This window comes from Pseudonaja textilis, chromosome 7, assembly GCF_049901715.1.
Source record: "Pseudonaja textilis isolate UNSWEBS1 chromosome 7, rPseTex1.2, whole genome shotgun sequence".
NCBI lineage: Eukaryota > Metazoa > Chordata > Lepidosauria > Squamata > Elapidae > Pseudonaja > Pseudonaja textilis.
The window spans coordinates 33,575,332-33,596,590 of NC_141996.1; the positions used below are offsets into that span (position 1 = coordinate 33,575,332).

Below are 21,259 nucleotides of genomic sequence, written 5' to 3' on the forward strand. Positions count from 1 at the left end.
AGTTAAGGCTCATAAACTAGCCTAGATATTTGAGGTCTAAAAGCCACATAGAGAAAGTAATTGGTAATTTCAGAGAGTAGGATTATAGCAAAGAAATTGAAAGAGAGAAAAATATGCCGTAATAAGATGGAACAATTGAAACAGAATAAAGTTACAAGTGATTATTTCAGGCTCCTAGAAAGAAAGCAGGAAAAATAAAACTATAGATGGATACTTGAAATGATTGGAGGGAAGAAGAGAAATATCCTGTAAGTTATACTTCAACTCTATTATCAACTCAAGGAAGAAACAGCAGGGATGAATAGAGCAACTGGAAATCTTTGTGCCATTAAAGCTCTGATTAGCTATTTCTCTTCTGGTAACCCTGAGCTCTTTGTCATCTTTGCCTCAGTATAATATATACGCTATAGCATTTTCTTCACCAAAAATATGATATATATACTTTGCAATTCCAAAACACCATTGTGATAAAGCTAGTGTAAAAGTAGAAAGACTGAGTGAAGCATTCAATAGGTCTTATGCTAAAGATTTGTTTCCTTTAAGATAATTTTAAGATGTGGTCTTCATTACACCCTAAATATGCATTTATTATTGGGGAAAGCTTTTAAATAATTGTCATGGATTAAATGTTTCCCTTAATAAGTACATGTCAATTATTTCAGTCAACAACACTAGTCAATCAAGCTTTAAATTAGCTTTACTTATGTAGTAAATTTTAATAACGTGTCATAACAAACTTTAATTTTCATGCAAAAAAGTTATATAATGTCCATGAAGTTATTTCAAAACAATAAAAGTACACAAAATTATTTTAATAATTTCTACAATAATTCCAACAGAATATTCAAAAGACTATAGACTATAGATTACAAATCATTTAATAAATATTTTCTTGCTAAACTACACCCATACACTTTAAAGTAAATGGTCTTCATGGATTGGTTCCAATAATTTCAAAATACAACAGGTAAATCACAAAACACAACTTAGAACTTTAATTAACACTATAACATGGAAGACTTCTGCAGAATAACAGTAGATTATTTTATTTACCACCTGTTACCTGCATCTATATCTGCATCTTATTATACACTATAAAGTGTTATGTACTCTCCCATTTTCTTTATCCGGCAATGTAGATTCGCTTATGTCAAAAGTTAGTAGTTACAGGAACCAAAAGATGAGTGGTTTCTTGGTTTAAACATTCTTCCAAGATGGTATCGACATGTTCCAGATTATTTATAACAAGATGCTGAAACAACAGATGGCAAACATGCATTGCTATTATAGTAACAGCTCCAGAGAGAATTAACCTAAATAGCCCCTTTGGCTAAAACTGTGTATCACAGGCAACTGTCATATGCAATGGTTTTCTTAGAATGGGAAATTTAAAAAGAAAAAGTCACTGGAAAAAATAACTTCTATTCAAACATTTGGTTATGCATAATGTATGCTTGCTCTATCCCCAACGTGTGATAACTTCTGGGTTCTATCCCAATCTTGTAATGCTAGATATGAACATTCATCTGGATCTGAATTTTCATTAATAGGGGAAAGGGGATAGCTTCATCAGTTGTTCCAACTATGTAGACAGAACCAACAGAGTGGGACAGCACATCCATTGTTATAATTGATTGCATATTTTATTCACCCTTAAATAAGGCTAATCTCCATCAGAAAAATAGCAGCCAGGGGGATTATTTTCATCTTCAACTGCTCTCCTGTTTTGCAAATCATTATTTTCTTTTCTGAATGGCTTTTTAGTATTTTGGTCTATATTTGGAGACTTGTATATTAAGACCTGTATGTACTGATGTATTGTATATTATTTATATTGGAAATTATATAATTTTATACCTTATTACTATTATTTTATTTAAAAAAAATAATATATTAAAACAATAATTTATTGTACAATATCTGTTATTTCCGTGAAACAACGATGACGCTTTAAAGCAAACTTATCTAAGACTGACTCACCTGTAATAAAAATTCTAATAGAATCAATAGTAATATTCAAATTAAAAGAATTGAATAATCTAAGATTCCATTTTATTTTGTTACGCTGTTATATACAAATTATTTAAGTAAGAATTTTAAGGATCAGCTTGTCTAGTGTTTTAAAAATCACTCTATGTATCAACTAATGCATAAAGGTAGACATTAGAAGTATCTGCCAATAATGTAATTTTGGTTAATCATTTAAGTTTTAATTTATATCTCATTGGTTAAATTAACCTATCTGGCTGATCAGGGAAAAGACATTCCTTACGTTAATATTTCAATGGAAACAGAATTTGCCAAATAAATGGCATCTTTAATATTTTCATTTTCCATTGCTTATAATTCTAAAAACATAAATAGCCCATAAATCTTTTAAAAAACGTTTCCTTAGCTTCCTACAAACCTCATTTGGATTGCAGCTCTATTGGAAATATTGAAACAAACCATATTTTCTGTGATGTAGAATGATAATATAACTTATAAAGAAATATTACTTTTGCAGAAATAAATGTAGTTTAATTGCATATAATATTGCAATTGAATAATAGCACTTACGGGATTCATTCTTGATAGCAATAGGGCTATTTTTCTCCGAAGATGTTCAAGCTTTTTTTGCGTTGCTTTTATTTGCTCTTTGCGTAGATAAATTTGTCTTTCAATGGCATAGACTTTCTGAAAGCAATGTTCTTCTTGACGCTTGAGTTTTTTGGAAAGTTGTCTTTCATACTGTGAGAAATACTGAAATATATGCTTATATGTTTGCAATTTACTACAAATTTTAAGCAAAATTTTTCATTCTACTGTGCAATGTTCTGCTATCTATTAAGGAAACTATCCTCCTCCTTTTAAACAGTTGCTCAACTTGTCTATGGAAGGAGTTCTCCATAGCATAATATCCAAGAAAGACATTGTAATCCCCCAAAAACAACCGTATACACATTTCAACTATGAAGCTGGCCATTGGAAGGAACCACAGATTGCTCATACAGCTAAGAATTCTCAAATAGAAGGATTAGGAAATAAGCCTAAAACTTTGAATAGTGCAGTGAAAAGGCTGGTTGCAGTTCTACTTTTAAATGAGTATAGGTGTTCATAAACTCTAAGGCTAATGCCCTTACGTCAAAAAATCCCCAAATGTCTTGTATGGTTCTTATTAAATTAGTATTTCATAGAGTGAAGAGGAAAAATTATTAAAAATTCTAATTTTCTGAGATTGTGGATTTGGGGTTTTCATGAGCTGTAAGCCATAACCATCACAATTATGACAAATCATGGCTTGAACTATCTTGCTTTGCATGTAGTGAGTCTATCTCATATATTAGTTTCACCTTTTAAGTTGCATTACTGAAATAAATGAACTTTTGCATGATATTCTAATTTTTCAAGTTTCACCTGTATAATGAGGGCTATTCTTTTTGTATCAATTAAGCATACTATGAAGCAACACAACCTCATGAATTGTATTTCACTGTTATTTTTTTCAAGAATATATCTATTACCAATGATGAAAATCAGTTCAGAAAATATTTGTCATATTTTATGTTTTACCTGATCAATGGATAAAATGACAGTCTTATTGTGATCCCGATGTCTTTTAAACTATTTTTATAAAAAACAAAAAGAAAAATAAGTATATAAGAAATGTTATCACATAGCTTAATCAGACAAAAAATCAAACTACAGTGACTTTAATCACATATTTTTGCCTTTCAAAAGTAGAAATATTTCAGAAAGAATCAAATTCATATTAGAACTTAATATAGAATGGTTGGTCTAGTGAGTAAGGTATAAGACTAAGAGCTGGGAGACGAAAGTTCTTATCTTGCAATATCCACAAAAGCCAGCTGATTGTTTGGCATACCTAGAGATAATGGTAAATCACTTCTAAAAATATTTTAATCACCAGGAATCAAAACTTACTCAAAGTCACCAAAACACATACAAACAAAGGAAAGATCTAAAAATGCCTTAAAGGCTCCTTAAGCAAACATGGAATGGAAATAATAAAAATAAATGAAACAAAAGTGGGCTTCAAATACTAAAGTTATATACATTTCGATTCCAATCTGAGATCATATCTCCAAGCCTGCAATTTGCATTGTCAAGAAGATCCTAGGTATGGTGGGGTACTTAAGATAAGCAGAAAGACAGCTGGAGAATGATATTGGATTGGCTATTAAAGTAATACAAAATAAAAGTTAGTATGATAATCTGAATTTACTTAAGAAGCCTTGTCTATTTTTTAAAATATAAAATCAAGATTTGCTTATTGTATAAAAAAGAGAAAACAGTATTTCTGCAAAAAGCAAGCAACATGGATTTTCAATGGCCATGCAACTAAGATTTGCATTTATTTACTGATTTAAATGTAATAAATTGTAATAAATACACAAGGAGACTTAGAAAAATTTGAAAATTACAATAAAATCAATTATCTTGTTTTACTTACTTGTATTAGATCTTTATACTTTTTAATAGTTTTATAACCCATACTGAGTATAGTGAATTTGTGACACACATTTTTACAAACAAAACAGTTTAGCATGGTTAATCGCTCAATTTGAAGAAACAAATACACTATGGAAAATAAATTCTGTATGCAACTATTTATGCCCACTAAGCTACCAGATGCCAATGGAAATTTGCAAGGCAGACTAAGGAAGAATCCGTATTTCCCTTCTAAGGTAAGAGTCCATTTTGGAGGGCCTAAGAAGGGAAGAACTATAAGCCTTCCTTATGTTGGTGCCTTTAGAAACAAAAATGAAGATGAAGAAATCTGCAGTTGTGACATGCAATACCTGTAGCAGGTTTGTTTTTTTGCCTAAGAACCTGGCATACATTTGCAGAATCTACAAACTTTGTAGCAGTCCTTGAAGAATATGTGACAGGATAGAGTAGAGGGACTATGCTTTGAGTGTAACCAACCTAATGAGAGAATGATTAGTTCAGGCAAAGCATAAACTATTACAGCATAAACTCATAGTGAAAAAAAGGAGCTGAATAAATAAGGAAGCCCAGAGATTGGAAGCAAGAGATACAGATGATATTCTGCAGTACTTAGTATTCAGAAACAATTTTCAGATTCTCTTAGGCTCTCAGAAGGAGAAACAGAAGCAAAACAGGACAGCAAATATCTCAGTAAAGGAGTTGTGATAGTGAATTTAAAACTGAAACAAGCATATCTGAAGCATAGTCAATTTGATTAGGGTTAGCAGGACTTAAATGAATGACTAGTTATGGACATGGTAGTCCATAACAGACTCTGAGAGTCTGTTTCTGAGATAAATGTTTGAGTTTCCTGGTAACTTCATGGACTGGAGATGAAAACTCTGAAGTAAGAATTTTAGATAAAGGCTTAAGTGCTAGAGAAAAAAGTGGAATTGGAAATAGTGACTATTTAAACATTCAATTAAAAATAAGAAAGAAAATTGTGTCATAATGATTAGGGCATTTGTTGGCTATGCATTAACTCTCAGAATACAGAACAAGATTAGTTTGAACTCTTAAGACAAGAAAGTGAATATGATTTTCTAGGTATAATAGAAACTTGGTGCCGTATCAGTGAAATACAGCAGCTGAAGGACATTTGCTTGAAAGAGGTAGAAGCAATAGGAGAGGAGGTTTTGAACTATATATGCTAAAAGTATTTATTGTTAATTCAGAATGAATGAATGAGGCAGTGCTGTAAACAACATTTGGATAAAAATGAGGACATATAAAACTATTGCTGATGTTTACTTTTAGCTGCTTAATGAAAGTAAAGGTACATATGGTGTATCTTCCAATAGCAAATTATAAATTTTCAAAGAAAAAAAAGGGGAAGTTATAGCTACAATCCAGTCTGCATCAGGTCCCTGAACATTCAGTTTGCACTGTCCAAAACAGTCTTATTCATTACAGCAATGAACTATAACTAATTACATTCAAAACTGAAGTATACTGGTGTTTCCCTCACTGGTCTTGCTGACAACTTTCTCTTTTGGAAGGCTGAGGAAGGCACAAAATATCTAGTATCTTTCACACGATGCTCATTAGAATGGAAGAGTTAACTGAAGAAGTGGAGTAGCAGGAACACCAGTGGAAATGGCCATGTAATGCTAGCAAAGGCAACTAGTACGAAAATAAAGTCGATTGGTGGAAATGCTTAAAAAAGGAGAAATTAAAAGCATAATTCCAATGAGAAAAAATGAGGGCTAGACAAAGTCTATATAAAAAGCTCATTGAATATATAAAAATTATGGGTCATGGCTAGAGTTCTTCACTGGCATCTCATCAAACTAGACAGAATATTAAATAGAGTCCAATACTTGGTGACATGTTCTTCAATATTTCTATTAAGGACTTGGATGAAAAGATAGCACATGCCTTACCCAATGAGTAATTGGTTCCAAACTTGTTGGGATATCTTAATACAGATTGTCCTTGCGTTACAATGGCAATTGGGACCAGCATTGTTATCAGCAAGCAATGTTGTTATAAAGCGTGGCATCACATGACCACATGACTTAGTGAGGACAATACTGGCAGTCCCAGTTTTCACTGCAACCCTATGATGTGTGGGTCATTAAGCCAAAGTTCTGGCAATGTCAATTGCTGCCATTGAGTGAATCCCATGTTGTCATCAGGTAAGAACAAACCCAGATCCAAACCATTCTTGTAAAAATGTAAGGGACTGTCTACTTCATCTATACCCATCTATTTCCACATCTCTGTCCTTTTGGCCTACTTTTGCACACTGACCAGGTCCTTCTGCTTTCATGCAATATGTGCTTCTAGATAGGGGTTTTCTTTTGTGCCAACAGTCAGGCCTTCTATTTTATATCAGCCAGGTCGTCCTTTCACACATGGAGGCCCTAGCCAATATATAGAGACCCTGGCCAGCTCATCACCAACTGTGCAACTGCAAAAGGCAGTGTGAATGAAGGCCCCAGTTGATACAGTAGTGGGAAGAGCAGCCAGTGGCAGCAAATAGGCAGATGGCAAAAATTGTTTATCAATGTCTGAATTTTGTTCATATGTCTACAGTGATGTTGCAATAGAACTTCAAGGTTGTAAGTCCCTTCATTCAGCACCATCATTTGAATGGTTGCTGAATAAATGACATTGAGTGAGGCTGCCAGTAAATATATGATATTGGTACGTATGTGTTGACACATTTATTTTAATGTAATTTAAATGTTCACTCACGTTGAACATAGATAAAACATCTTCCGGGCACATGGATGTAATATGGTCTCTTGATTTATCACATTCAGGTAAAAAATAGAGCAGTATTTCTCTGGAAAAAAAAATAAAGCATTGCAGTAAAATAAACAGCCACACATACCAGTCAGTACATGGTTCTAGAAACTCCATGAAGGAGAAAACCTTTTCATGCACTTTTTAAAAGGGAAAATATATACCGTATTTCTCACAAAATAAGACCAGGCCTTTTTTTTTTTTTTGATCCCCCAAAACACGGCTAGGCCGTCTTTTCGGGGGGGTGACTTAATTCCCCCCCCTTGCATCCTCGGGCGGGCGGCGACGGCTTGGATGTTGACCTCGGTGTTGGTGGGGCACTTCATATCAGGAAACCTTCCGCCACCATTGCTTTCCCTTCTCCCTGTGCTGCTGTGGCGTTTAGAGCAACGCCGTCACATTTGGCACAGCCATGTGTGGCCAGCCAGGGCTCCTCCTTGCAACCGGAGCCCAGTGGAGACACTCGGCTTCACGCGCTCCTGTTGCTGCCTTCCCTTTGCCTTCGAAGGCAAAGGGAAGGCAGCGACAGGAGCGCCTGAAGCCAAGCGTCTCCGCTGGGCTCAGGTTGCAGGGCGGAGCCCTGGCTGGCTGTGCATGGCTGCGCCAAATGCCACGGCATTGCTTTAAACACCGCGGCAGCATGGGGAGAAGGGAAAGCAACGGCGGAAGGTCTCCCGATACGAAGTGCCCCACCAATGCTACGGTCAATGCAGGCAGTACCATATCCGGGTATGAAACAAAAGTACTTCCTAACGGCCAGCCCCCACACCATTCCCCCCATTTCGCATGTTTAATATAGGCCTTAATTTGGGGGAGGGGCTTAATTTGATTTTATGCCTATAAAGCATGCTGGGACTTCCTATTGGGGGAGGCCATATTGTTGGAGGAACACGGTATCTACATACCTTCTTCTTTCTAGTGGTAAAAATGGTATTCTGAGGAACTTAGAATCCAGACTTAATACCATTTATTCTAACTTACGACAGTCTATTTTATGCAACTGATAAAATAAAAACATTCACAAATGATGATATTGTATGTATACTGTAAATGGTGACTGACAACCAATCAGAATACACGGTCAAATTCAAATCTCAACAGAGGGTATAAAACCAGGCACCCTCAGCATCTCAGCCCTTCCTTCTTCTTGACCTTCTGTCTTTGGAGCTCCAAGTCATGTGGTCCTGTCCACCATTAAACCATCTTTCCAAACAGCCTCTATGTTTCCAGTGTCTTTTTCCCACTTGGAAGTGAACCCAGAAGGATAATTCTTCCAACAATACCATGCAAATCTGTTAGCCTTAAAGAGCCACGGGGTCCTTTATTGAAACCTGGATGATGTACAGCCACTATATATTTTACCAGAGTTTAGACATTCCTGCATTTAACTGAAATTATTGCCATTTTTACAACATTCCAATCCTTAAAACTACACTTCCGTGAACCAACACATTAAAGCAACAATGAATTGCTTTTAAAAATCCATTTAACCAAATTGTTTTCTTACTTAAAGAGTAAAAAGAAAAAAGAAAAGGAATTTCTGAGTTTCTATTCCTATCCCAAAGGAGTTCTGTGTGGTAATTAGCACTTCTGGGAGCAATTAGAAGCTCAGGAGTATTTTTCTCCTAGGAGGAAAATGAATAAACTCTTCATACTTCATTGTGACTGGCTGTATCATAACACAGTGATTCCCCATTTGTATGATAGGTCCAAAATAGAGTGGCTAATGCAACAGAGTTTAACAAAAAAGTACAATTGTAATTTTTAAAAAACATGTTCAAATTATATCTGTCTGAAAATTTAATTCTTTTGATTACTTACTCAGTAAAATACAAAGGTACAATACCTCCTCCCACTCCCATTTTAATTGTGGCTCTTACTGAAATAGTCCTTGGAGAATTTTATATAGGGTATTCTTCAATACTGATTCCACAGAATGCAACTATACTTTAAATGGCCATTTCAACTGGTGTGAAATTCAGCCTGCACGATTTACAAGGACACACACTGAGTAAAGTAAATACACATAAAACATACATTTTATAAACTTGAGTTTTTATGACTACTCACTTGATACGAGATGTTAATGTTTGAATCATTTTGGCTTTAGTGATGCTCTGGGAATTTTTAGTTAGATGTGAAACTTCAACTGACTTCTCTTCCACAACAAAGACTTGATCTGTGTCTTCTTTGATAGCTTCTGTGGATCTACTAAATAGAAACACCTTAGGCATTCATTATTACATTACACCCAATGAAAGCAGATAACCAACATATTGAAAACCCAATATTAAATTCTAATTAAAAGGATCAGATGTGCACTTTAAAACCATCTCTATTTAATATTCTAGACAGCTCCTGTTATTCAATGAACACTAAACCAAATTAACAAATAATCTGATTGGGCTTAAGTTGCTATATTTATCTCAGTAGGATACTAGGCCTTAGAACAAGCCCTGCAATATTATTTAAATTTCTGAGAACTCTGTGAAGATTGTTAGGTCACTTGGATTGGCATTGTGTCGACTGTTCAAGATTTCTCAGTGAGCTTTACAACTGCAATTTACAAATCCAGATCATTTTCTCAATCTGTTTACATTTTAATGATTAATATTTCTTGTCTATTGGATGCCAGGTAAATCACACAAAAAAATAGTTCTCTATAAAATCAAGTGGGCATAATAGAAGTTTTCAATCTTTTAGGTACTACTATTACTAAAAAAAACAACAAAGAAAAATCTATATTTTATTGGGCCTCTTATATCCATGATTGAATTTTTCATTACTTTCAGGCAAGCAATAATGAAGATCAGGGGGTCTCAACCTAAAACCTTCAGAGCTTTTCAAAACTGGCTGAAAAATTGTAAGGTAGTGGAAGATAATTTTAAAAATGCCTATATATTAACTATATTCAATAACATGCTATAATTAAAATTCAACTTAAAATAAAACGAAAAGTAGGTTTTTGTTCTGTTTTATCCACTCTTTCTTTTCTTGATCTGACCCATTTTGGGGGGAGTATGGCGTCTAGCATATAAAAGCTATACTCTATGACTTTTTAAATAAAAAACCCCAAAAATATATCATAAGAGAGGCTAAATCAAATCAAATCAAAATTGGAATTAAAATTATTGGGAGAAAAAAATGACTTCATTTATGGTGATGAAATTACTTTTTTGGCTGGAAGTGAGGAAGACTTAAGGAATCATTTATTGAAATTACAAGAACATATGCTCCCACGTGCAAAACTGGTTCTCAATAATAATAGTAAAAAACAAACAAACCAAAATCCAAGGTCACATTTAATGTCAGACCAGAGCAAGTAAGTAGTTTTTATTATTTTATTATATATTTTAATCGCACATTTATTCCTTTTATAAATAACTCGTGATGGCAAACATACCTAGTACCCTTTCTTCCTTCTACTTCCCCCCACAACTATAACCCTGTGATTTGGGCTGACAAAGAGTGATTAGCCCAAAGTAACTAATTTTATCTTCCTAGACTCAAAAATTCATAGATATCTTGACTGCAGCCATCAGGAGAGATATTTACTGCTTGGGAGAAAGTAAAACTAGACTTCACTAGCAGTATTAATAATGAAGTATTAATAGCGAAGCATTAATTAATGAAGTATTAATTAATGAAGCATTAATTAATTAAGCATTAATATAGCTTAGAGGTTTCTGATACATCTTCAGAAAAGATTCTCTCAATTCACATTTGTCTTTTTGGAGTTATATATATCTTCTTAAGTTTTCTATAATAAGACTTACTGGAGAAGACAAAGATGCTTGGCCAATACAAATGCAATAAAAAAGAAGGTGGATAAATATACTAATGAGAGAACTCCTAAGAATTCAAAGAAATTATTACAATGAATCACTCTAGCAAAATGATATCCACTGGGCAACAAAGATTTGGAAATAATTGAATTACAATGAGTAACTTGTTGCCATAGGTCTCCTGGAAAAGTGGGAGTGCTTATCCTTTCTATTCTATTATCCCTTTTTGTTTTTTTAGGAGGAAGAGATGATCAAATGTATATAGCAAATTTATTCTTAGGACGTGGGAGCAGCCATAACATTCATGCATGACTTCCAAAGAAATTGCTTATGAACATGCATGGTTAGTGATGCTTTCAACAAATAAAACTGAAATCTGGCTTTAACTGCACTGAGAATTAACATGCATGACAAAACTTCAACAGTTTTTAAAATAATTTAATATGAATACTAGTTTATTATATGTTTATATCTAATTTTTAAAATTAATCACAATTCTAATTAATAATTATGACTTTTCTTTGCAATAGCATTTGCTTTGTACAAACAGAAATAACAATGGAAAAATCTGCTTGAATCCTTATATTTCAAAGTATGTTTACCTCTGTTCTAGCAGAATTAATATTAATTTGATCGATGCTTTTCTAATAGACACGTATATGATACTGTATGTATTTACTAATGTTAAGCAAATTAATTATTTTAGCCATGTTTATTATATACAACTAAAACAATACCTTCACTTTGTTGTCATTAAAAATATTGCAATGTTATATAAAGTATGTATTTCACTTATTCATTAATTTCATATCCTGCCTTTCCCCTAGCATTTTGAATTACATACATTGCACTGCATTCTCCCTTTGCCCCCCAAAAAACATTTCCCTCTATTCACTAGATTGGGCTGAGTAACCCAATCAAAGCCATGTAGCGCAGTTCTGTGGCCGAATTGGACTTGATTGATTCTCCTGAATCCTAGGCTAACATTAAACACTGCTAATAGCAGAAATGCAGAATTTGTCTACCAAATGTTCCAGTACACTCACCTTTTTGAGTTTGCTGATAGCTTAAACTTTGTTTTAGATTTCCCATGCTTGTTTAAACCAAGGAAACTGTCAGATGTTTCTTCACACTGTTCCTGTTTTTCTTCACGTGGTTTAAACATTTAAGACAATAATAAACAAAGTTATTAATCAATGGATTTAACCAGATGGGTAGGATAAGAAAACTGAAGAACTTCCTGGAAGCTGGGGGTTTGGAAAAAATGAGTGGAAAATATAGTTAATGTGTTAATTGGTTATATTAGCTGATAAATGGTCCAAGAATTTGAACTTGGTCATGGCTTGACTAATATGAGCTCATTATGATTTCCAATTATTTAGAACATGAAAAGTCTCATGTGGAAGTTCACATTTTGAAAGAGGTTCCATAATACAATTATGTATTGTATTATGTACAAAAATGTGCAAAAAATTTTTCCATTAAATATTACACTATGAGAATAGTATCTAACTGCTGTTGTCTAACTGCTGCAGGGCAGAGATTAGATATGTCTTTCATTCCTGATCACTCAGCATTATTGGATAGCAAGAAAAACTTTTCCTTCCTCCTTTAATACCATATAGCAATACTATTTAAGATGAATGCACATCATATAAGAATATGCCTATAATATCATCTATATTATAACTGTGGTTGCCATCCACAATACAGGCATAAAGAGTTCTTTGCAGTTCATTTAGAAAACACATTCTAATGGCCATTTTGATGATTTGATTATACAGTATCCTAGTACATCAATTCTTTTTACCTTTTACTCAGAGAGTATATATTAGCAGTTGAACAAAAAAGTGAAAATTCCCAAGTTATGCAATGTTTCATCCAATAATCTCTCTCCCCCCGTTAGTGTATTTGAAATGTAAAACAACATCTGGAGGTAAAGATTGTTAGCTTTAATTCACATGCAAGAAATTCAGAATTCAACATCAACATTACCTTTTTTCATTAAAACACACCCTGCAAACAATTCATCCTTTGGCAGATCTTCAGTTTCACTATCAGATGATGTAATCTGCAGTAAAACACTTTGCTTGAAAGAAAGAAGTAGCATGCAACTCCTAAATAATTAACTTTAACTTAAAATGTATTATTCACACACCTTGATTTTTCTTTTTATTATTCACACGCTTTAATTTTTGCATTGGAGGAATAACTATATATTTCCTTATTTATTCTCTTGGAAACTATAGGTTAGAAATAACCATTTGCTCCATTTATAAAAGCAAGTAAGAGGTGAGATATTTGCTATCCTATGTGCTCCCCCTTCCCCCATGCAAGGAACTTTTTCGCTTGTAGGCCATCAGTTATTAAGAAGTATTTAAAAAAAATGAATTTTCCTCCTAATTTGATACTAGGCAATAAAGAATTGTAACTCTTTCTTCAAGGTTCCCTGGGTAGTATGTAGTACACCCAGGAAAACAACAAAGATTTACTATCACATTTACATTTCAAACGGACTCTGAGAATGCAAACAACATTTATTTTAATCTCTGGCTATTATGCATTTTATGATGCAAATGATTCTTAAGTTATTCTAAAATGTTTGTTTTGCATTATTTTCTGGAAGCCATTAGTTTTCTTTTTCATAATGCTACTTAACATCAGTCTCCAAAGTGACTGTAAAATTGTAGCTTAAAATGCTAATTTCCCCCCCCCCCAGTTAGACTAGTTAGCGTAAGTGCAGAAATATAATTAACTGACAATGGTTAATTCTTTTAAGCATGTGCTAATTACACCAGTGTAATTGTTTAGGGACTGTCTTTTTCTCCATTAGAGACAGAATATACAGTATTTCTGATAAACATTCAAGAGAGATGAGTCTTAAGTAATAAAAATAAAGAAGATTTTAAAACAGAATTTTAGTAAGTTGGATGTACCCAACTGAGTAACATTATGCTATATTATCTGTAATGAAAGCTTCTTTTGTTGCAAGGATATAATAAAGAAAGACACATGAATGAGATGTTTACTTCCCAGTATGTTAAATAAATATTTTAGTAGTAACAATCACAAGAAGAATGTTATAACAATTGGAAGTATCTAGCCAGTTACGGATGATCTCTTGTCTCCTTCCCCAGAAGCGGGGTGGGACCTTGTTGGACCTTGTCAGTTCTCTAGTGAGGAAAGAGGAAATTCAAGGGTTCACTCTGGAATGTGAACAACAAACATCCAGAGGAAGACAATAGTATGCAACTTCTGTATACAAGAAAACCATATGGGTGAGTCCATAGTTACCAAAATCAAGCTTAATTTGAGTCTTCATTTATTTGTCAGTGTGTCAAAGTTTACTGCGGCTAAATACCAGTATAGAATAAGGTAATCAACAACTATTTAAAAACAAAAGAGGACAAAATATAGAACACAGGCTAAAGGAAAAATACACAATAATATAACACCTGATTAATAATCTCAAATCCAAAAAATGACCTTTTAACTGCTCAAATTATTCACAACACAAAGTGCTATATTCCAGTCTTAGCTTTCCTGTTCTTTTTGCTATTTAGTTTTTTGCAACTATTCCACTGCATTCTGGTCTCATGTTATTCAAGCTCAACATAACTCCAGTGGTCTGTCAGAACACTTCTGTTTTTTTTCCAGCACAGCTAGCACACAGACATATATCCCAGTGCTACTTTATATGGATGATAGTCATTCTGTCTGAGACTGGTCTAGGCAAAATTACTCACCACCCAATGTAATTGTATGGGGTCAGACTGAGGAAAAGCAAAGCAAAACAAACAGGCTCTTACATAAATGATTTCTGGCTTGTTCTCTGTTTCAATTTTCAATTCAGGCTCTTCATAACACCAACTTTCAAAATGTACTGAAGATAGTATCTGTATGAGAATTATTTAATAATAATTAATGAAAACTGAAAGGCTAAGTATTGGAGAACTGCCAATACTGCCTTGTTCAAATTATTCACCAATTTAAATCAATTATAAACACTAAATAAGCAACTTTAACATTTATGAAATCTTCATAAGCTAATCTTTTAGGACATAAATGCCCTAAATTGTAGTCAATTTCTTCCACATTCTTCTTTTGTTTAACTACCTGTCTTACTTGATTTAAAATTAGTAATTTTGTGATTTATTATGCAAATAATAAGATAATCCAATAAAAGTATGTTCTCAAATGAGCTTTGAATTTACCAACAACCCCCCACCCCCCATCCTAGGCTTCTTATGTCATTACAGCTGTTTACCCATTTTTAAAACTGTAAACAGTACAATGCGGTAGCACAAAAACTATTTGGACATATGATGTTGTCTAATGCAACCTGCCCAACCTAATAATTCCCACATAGGTGGGACAGAATCATGATGGCACAAGATTAGGATAATCAGGCTACCTATTACCAAAGCTAAGTAGATGCATGTTTGCAACTGTACAATGCACAGTATGAACAGGCATTCTTTTAATAATTATATTATAATTATTATTTAAATTATATTATAATTATAATTAACTATAAGACCCAGCAAAGGTAGTCTGAGAGTGAGATGGAAAGCAAGGAGAGAAGGAAAGAGATATGGAGAGAGAAAGGAAGGAGGAACGTGGAAAGGAAAAACAAGAATAGGATCGACTCAATTCACAGTCTTTGAATCCTGAGAGGAAGGCAAGATGTGCAACATCTGAAATGCCTATACCTCTCCATCGCTCACTTCCCATAAGCCACCAGTCTGAAGACTTTACCAGTCTGAAGTTTTAAAAGGTTATTTTAAAATACCGTTTATTGAAATAAGATCAGATAGCTTTATGTTCCATATGAACACCTATTAGACTGGATATAGAATGTGAATTAACTGCACTGAAAAAAGCATTAGATGCATTATTATGTATGTGATTTGTAGCTAACTTGCAAGTAAGTGTATAAAGAAATATATGTATCTATACATCTGTGCAAGCATCCCAAGATGTGACTTCATTCTAACATTCTCTCTCCCTATTAAATGTCTTATGCCCTGCCCTTCTCTGTGGATAAGTCTATTTCCCATCTGAAACCTCTGAAATAGTAATTTTATTTAAAAATTACAATGAAAAAAAGATAATAGTACAAATTGAACAAATAAAGGAACAAAATGAAAAAAATAGAACATGCAGAAAAGAATTGAATAGAAATAAAAATAATATAAGTAGTCCTCGACACAGGACTATACTGGAGCTTGCCCATTATGGTCATAAAATGCGTTGGTCATATGTTTTATGTCTGTAGTCTTTTTTGTGACAGTTGTTAAGCAATGCCAAGGTTGTAAGGCAAATGCTACAGTCCATAAAAGAATACTATGGTCATTAAACAAACCATTGGTTCCCCATGAGCATGTTTTTTGTAAGCAAAACCACCATAAAATGTGGTCATGTGATTGTGGGATGATGCAACTGTCATAAATGTGGCCATGTTGCCATGTTCCCAAATAATCTGGGTCATCACTTCCTTTTTTGGGTTAGTTGTAACTTTGAATGACTTGGTATAAACCAAGGACTACCTATGCAGTTTAAAAAAAAAGGTTTCTTTCTCAAATCATTTGATATTACACAAGCAATCTATTTGACAGAATCCCATAATGAAAACAAAACTCACATTGTATTACAACAGAAATGATTAAGCACATGTTAACTATTGTCAGGCTTTTCTTTTCAGCGTTCTGAAATATTATACCTTTGGAGTACTGTGATTCTTTCTATCTGCCACGGAGAATTTTTTTTCATCCTGATAAAACTGACGCCTCCTTTGTGAACAAGTTGCTTGCCTTGCCAATGCTTGCTTTCGATAATTTGACTGTTGCATATGTCCCTTACTTGTATTTTTCGTAGACAGGTGTCTGTAAGCTTGAGATGAATCTTTATAAAAAGTCTTCTGGCAGACATTCTTCCAGACATTTTTTTTTTGAAAACAAGAAAACAACAATCCAATATCACTTTTAAGCCTGGATATGGTTATTCTCCTCCAAACTCTCAATTCTGTCAGTTCCTTAGCTTGCTTCTTGGGGAAAAAAATATGATCCTAAAATTGTATGGTAGTTCTAGAAATCATCCTAAACACCATATCTTGCTGGGTTACTTAAAGCAGGGGTTCCAGCAATCCACCACTGGGCCTTGAGCCATATGGAACTGGGCAGAGGAATTGGCAGGTAAGCACACACCCCCCCCCAGTTGCTTGAGTAGCGCGCAAGCACATGCAATGTCCCCCTCTCTCCCTAATGGTCCGTAAAGCAGGAAAGGCTGGGGAACTCTGATTTAATGTACTGAATAGCCTGAGATTCTATGTTTCTACTGGTTATATTTCCATAAGATGAATGTAATCATTTCTTTTCTATTAATTGCTTGTCTAAGTAGAAATTAGAATATGGGTGTTCTATTGGTTTTTTTTTTTTTTGCTTGATTTACAAATTAGAACTGCAAATGGGGTCTACTCTTGGTTTCTAAATCCCAATTTAACTTTGTAGTCCTGAAAAAAATAAGTTTTCTAACAGATGATTCCTCTTATGTACTTGTGGCTGATGCAGTTTTAGTTAATTAAGGAAATACATTTTCCCATTAAGACATAGTACAGTACATCATTATAACATACCTTAAATATGTAGAAGAGGTCTTGCGCTTTCATATGTACAGTATATTTGCATACGTAAGTGAAGATATCAGTTTTGTTGACTATAGAATATTTGTTGTTTAGGACTGAACTGTGGAATTCTTAGTGTTCTCTGAGCTTAGTTGCTGATATTGACAATATTTTTGAATCCCTGTTGATTTTTTTCCATAGCATGTTTTGTAATTATTTCTACTTTTATCAACCATATAATATTTGACTAAGAAATACTGAAATAGATTTATCAAATGGACTAATATTTTGTACATACTTTTATTTTTGTTTGAATTTTTTTCCTTCTGAATTTAATCTAAATAATGTTTAGATTTTCATTCTCAGCTACAGCTGTTCTGATAATTTTTTTAAAAAAGCATACAGATTTATTTCCATACAAGATTAAACTATGCATTAGATTCAGTTCTGAAGCTCATCTCTGATTTTCATTGATATTAATGACATATGCTCCCAAGAAAGTTATATATAGAATTGCAGTCCAAATTACTCACATCCTTAGCAGGAGTTTTGCTGTCATCTGTATGCTTAGAAAATTTATGTGGTTGAATCAAACGAAATTGCTGTAAAAATGAGACAAAAGATATCTATTTTTACTTTTTATTCTTTCAAACAACTTTATTATGAATGGGGAAACTCAGGGGGAAAAGTCCTATTATTTGCTACCTTGAACATTTACTATGTACAAACACAGAATACAAATCAGTCAATCAAACAATGACATCCCTAGATAATATACAAAAACTTTCGATTCCTAATCTCAATGTAGATAGAATTAGAATTTTAATAATATTACAGTCAGAATATTAGTGATTTTCTGACTGCCACTTTCAAGTATCTTTCAAGGTTCATAGAAAGTGTCTGGAAGTTTGGAATATAGGTTTTCTAACCCTACTATATATTTAGAAAGTCAATGATCAGCTGGAGTAGGAATCACTAAGACTTCTGGACCAATATCCTGACTGTAGCATAATATCTCCTATGTGCCCCTTTGGGGCAAATATTGGGGACTGCTGTTCAAGGAAATTTTTGCTTCCTTCCCTTTATTCAAAATTTCAACTTCCTATTTGCCACAGATCTTCCATTCTATAATTGGCTTTCTGAGACATTTTGAAATGTATTGAAAAAAAGTTATAGGTATTTTTTAATAAAACCAGAATTTATATGAGCAAATCCTTCTACTGAACTTATTTCTACCAAATTTATTATATTTAGTTATACAACAGTCCACACAACTTCTTTCCTATTGAAATAAAAGCTACAAAAACAATGGACATTTACAAAAGCATCCACATTACAAGTATGCAGTTGAACACTTTCTGCCAACTTTCTCCTCCTTTCATTTTAATGCAAATTGATCCATTTCATCTACCTATATAGTTTTCACTTTATGGAAATTTGAGCAAGGCAGTTCTTAATCTATGAGAGACATACATACATGTATTTACATTTGGTCATGCTGGATCATAGGAAGAGAATACGTAGTCTAGTTTTTCTGATTTATTTTTGGGCCAAAAACATCAGGCTGTGAAGTGGGTTAGATCAGCGATTCCCAACCTTTTTGACTTTCCAGACCAGGTGGCGAGGAGAGGGAATGGGTACGTGACAATGGTGAGCAAGCACAAATGGGACACACATGCATGCTCACATGCTCATGCAAGTGGAGCTACACACATACATGCGCTCATCTGCCACTTCTGCAGCCCGGTTACAAACTTGCTAAGGCCTAGTAGGAGAGTGCAGTCCAGGAGTTGGGGATCCCTGGGTCAGATAATTCTTAGATTATCCTGACAAATAATCCTTTCTAGCAATTTGGTGCATTTGGGATGCCACTTCAATTTTGTGTTCAAAATCATCTACCTTCAAAAATACCAACATTTTAATTATTCAAAGCTTGTGTAGGATTCTATATGATTTAATAAAAATGGAATTACTTAATTCTAGCCAGATAAATTCTTGGAACAAAACATATTCATCTCTATGATAATTTATATAATAACTCACCAGGTTTTCCACTTTCCTTTTATTTCTCTGAATGGAATCAATTAATAGCTTTTCTTTGTCATTCACATAATGAGTTGGGTTGAATGTGCCCAAAGGGATTCTGGGCAAATTCTCTGGTATACTGCACCTATCAAATTGCAAGAAAAATACATTATTTATAGAAATAATTATGGTCTCCTCTTTATGTTTCGTCTTGGACCTCCTGGTTTTGCAAATGATAGTCAAATGGCTTTGCACATGGTTTCATGCTACCCATAATAAAAGACTAAACCCTCAGTCACTGAACATGTGCATTCATGTTTAGTTTTTTTAAATGTGTGTGCATATATAGTACTTCATAACAAATAAATGAAAGTACAAGGAAAATATATACTTTATACAGTATTGCATGTAAAATATTTGGTATTAATATTTTGTTGTTCTGACCTAGTGTTCCATGAGCTATGTACAATATGATGCACTTAATATCTTAATGTTGTCCTTCCATGATTTCTAAATGCTCTAGTGTTATTATTAAGCAAATATTACTTAATGTTGTCCTTCCATGATTTCTAAATGCTCTAGTGTTATTATTAAGCAAATATTACTCTATTTTGCTCTTACCTTTTTTATTTAAATATTCAATCAAGAATATTTACTCAATAAAGGTAAATAATTTCCTAATTACAAAGAATAGAAGCTTCTCTGAACACTTGCTCTTCAACAATTTCTATAGTCAATGTTTATAATAGTAATATTCTTTTATCAAAATAACTTGAGGACACATTTTAAGTGGTTTGCTCATTAAGCACTGCTGTTGACTTTAGGAACATGTCTATTATAGACTTAAATAACAGTGTATTATAAACTATTTATAATTAAAACAATCTTGAGAGACATAAAATATAGTTGGAACAAATATAAAAATAATTACCAGTCTGAAGTCTGATGTCAAGCACACTTAATGGAACAGTGCAGAGAAAAGGAACTCTGTTGGTAGTGAAAGAGAGCAGATTTACTGTAATATTACTACTTACTTATTTTCTAGAGAGTTGGGACTTCTTCCACAGTTCCAGATGTCATGAACTTCATTATTTATATCACTATTAAGTGACAAGAGTCTCCATTTGAGGCAAACATCTAATGAATTAACAGAATTAATCCAAAATTAATTATTAAGTTGATTTTACATGGAAGGTTAAACCTCTATAATTTGTTTTATTAGGAACTTAATACCTATATCACAAATCAGAAAATATTACTTAAGATATGGACTTTTCCTTCAGAATAGTACTATTATTATCTGAAATTAGCTTAGAAACATTTGAGTGTATAAAATAGTTTCCTTCAAGTTGAAATCAACACCTGGTAATCACATCTGTGTAGTTTCCCTGAAGTCAACATGGAAGCAGTTTGCCATTGCCCCTTTTTTATCTAGCTTCAGCCTGGGATTTCCATCCAAATATTAATCAAAACCTAAGCTGACTAAATACTATCAAATATGCAATACTACTCAGAACTGAAATACATATTTAAAGAGCATACTTTCCCAGATCTCTGGATTTCACTTAGTCTTTGAATGACATGC

The 21,259-nt window shown here is 33.4% G+C and overlaps 1 protein-coding gene across 1 annotated transcript in view; it reads right to left on the minus strand.

Moving 5' to 3' along the window:
• Positions 1–731: 731 nt before the first annotated feature.
• The window catches only part of MORC1 (MORC family CW-type zinc finger 1), a 47,757-nt gene continuing 27,229 nt past the window's right edge, over positions 732–21,259 (minus strand). Inside the window, exons 16-27 of the mRNA XM_087937410.1 lie at positions 20,709–20,811; positions 19,693–19,819; positions 18,183–18,251; positions 16,750–16,959; positions 14,837–14,923; positions 13,023–13,098; positions 12,074–12,173; positions 9,313–9,453; positions 7,192–7,282; positions 3,553–3,603; positions 2,560–2,742; positions 732–1,252 (exon numbers count right to left, since the gene is read on the minus strand). Coding sequence (XP_087793536.1) covers positions 1,151–1,252; positions 2,560–2,742; positions 3,553–3,603; positions 7,192–7,282; positions 9,313–9,453; positions 12,074–12,173; positions 13,023–13,098; positions 14,837–14,923; positions 16,750–16,959; positions 18,183–18,251; positions 19,693–19,819; positions 20,709–20,811 — 1,340 coding nt within the window. The 3' untranslated portion in view covers positions 732–1,150. The remainder of the gene's footprint in view (positions 1,253–2,559; positions 2,743–3,552; positions 3,604–7,191; positions 7,283–9,312; positions 9,454–12,073; positions 12,174–13,022; positions 13,099–14,836; positions 14,924–16,749; positions 16,960–18,182; positions 18,252–19,692; positions 19,820–20,708; positions 20,812–21,259) is intronic.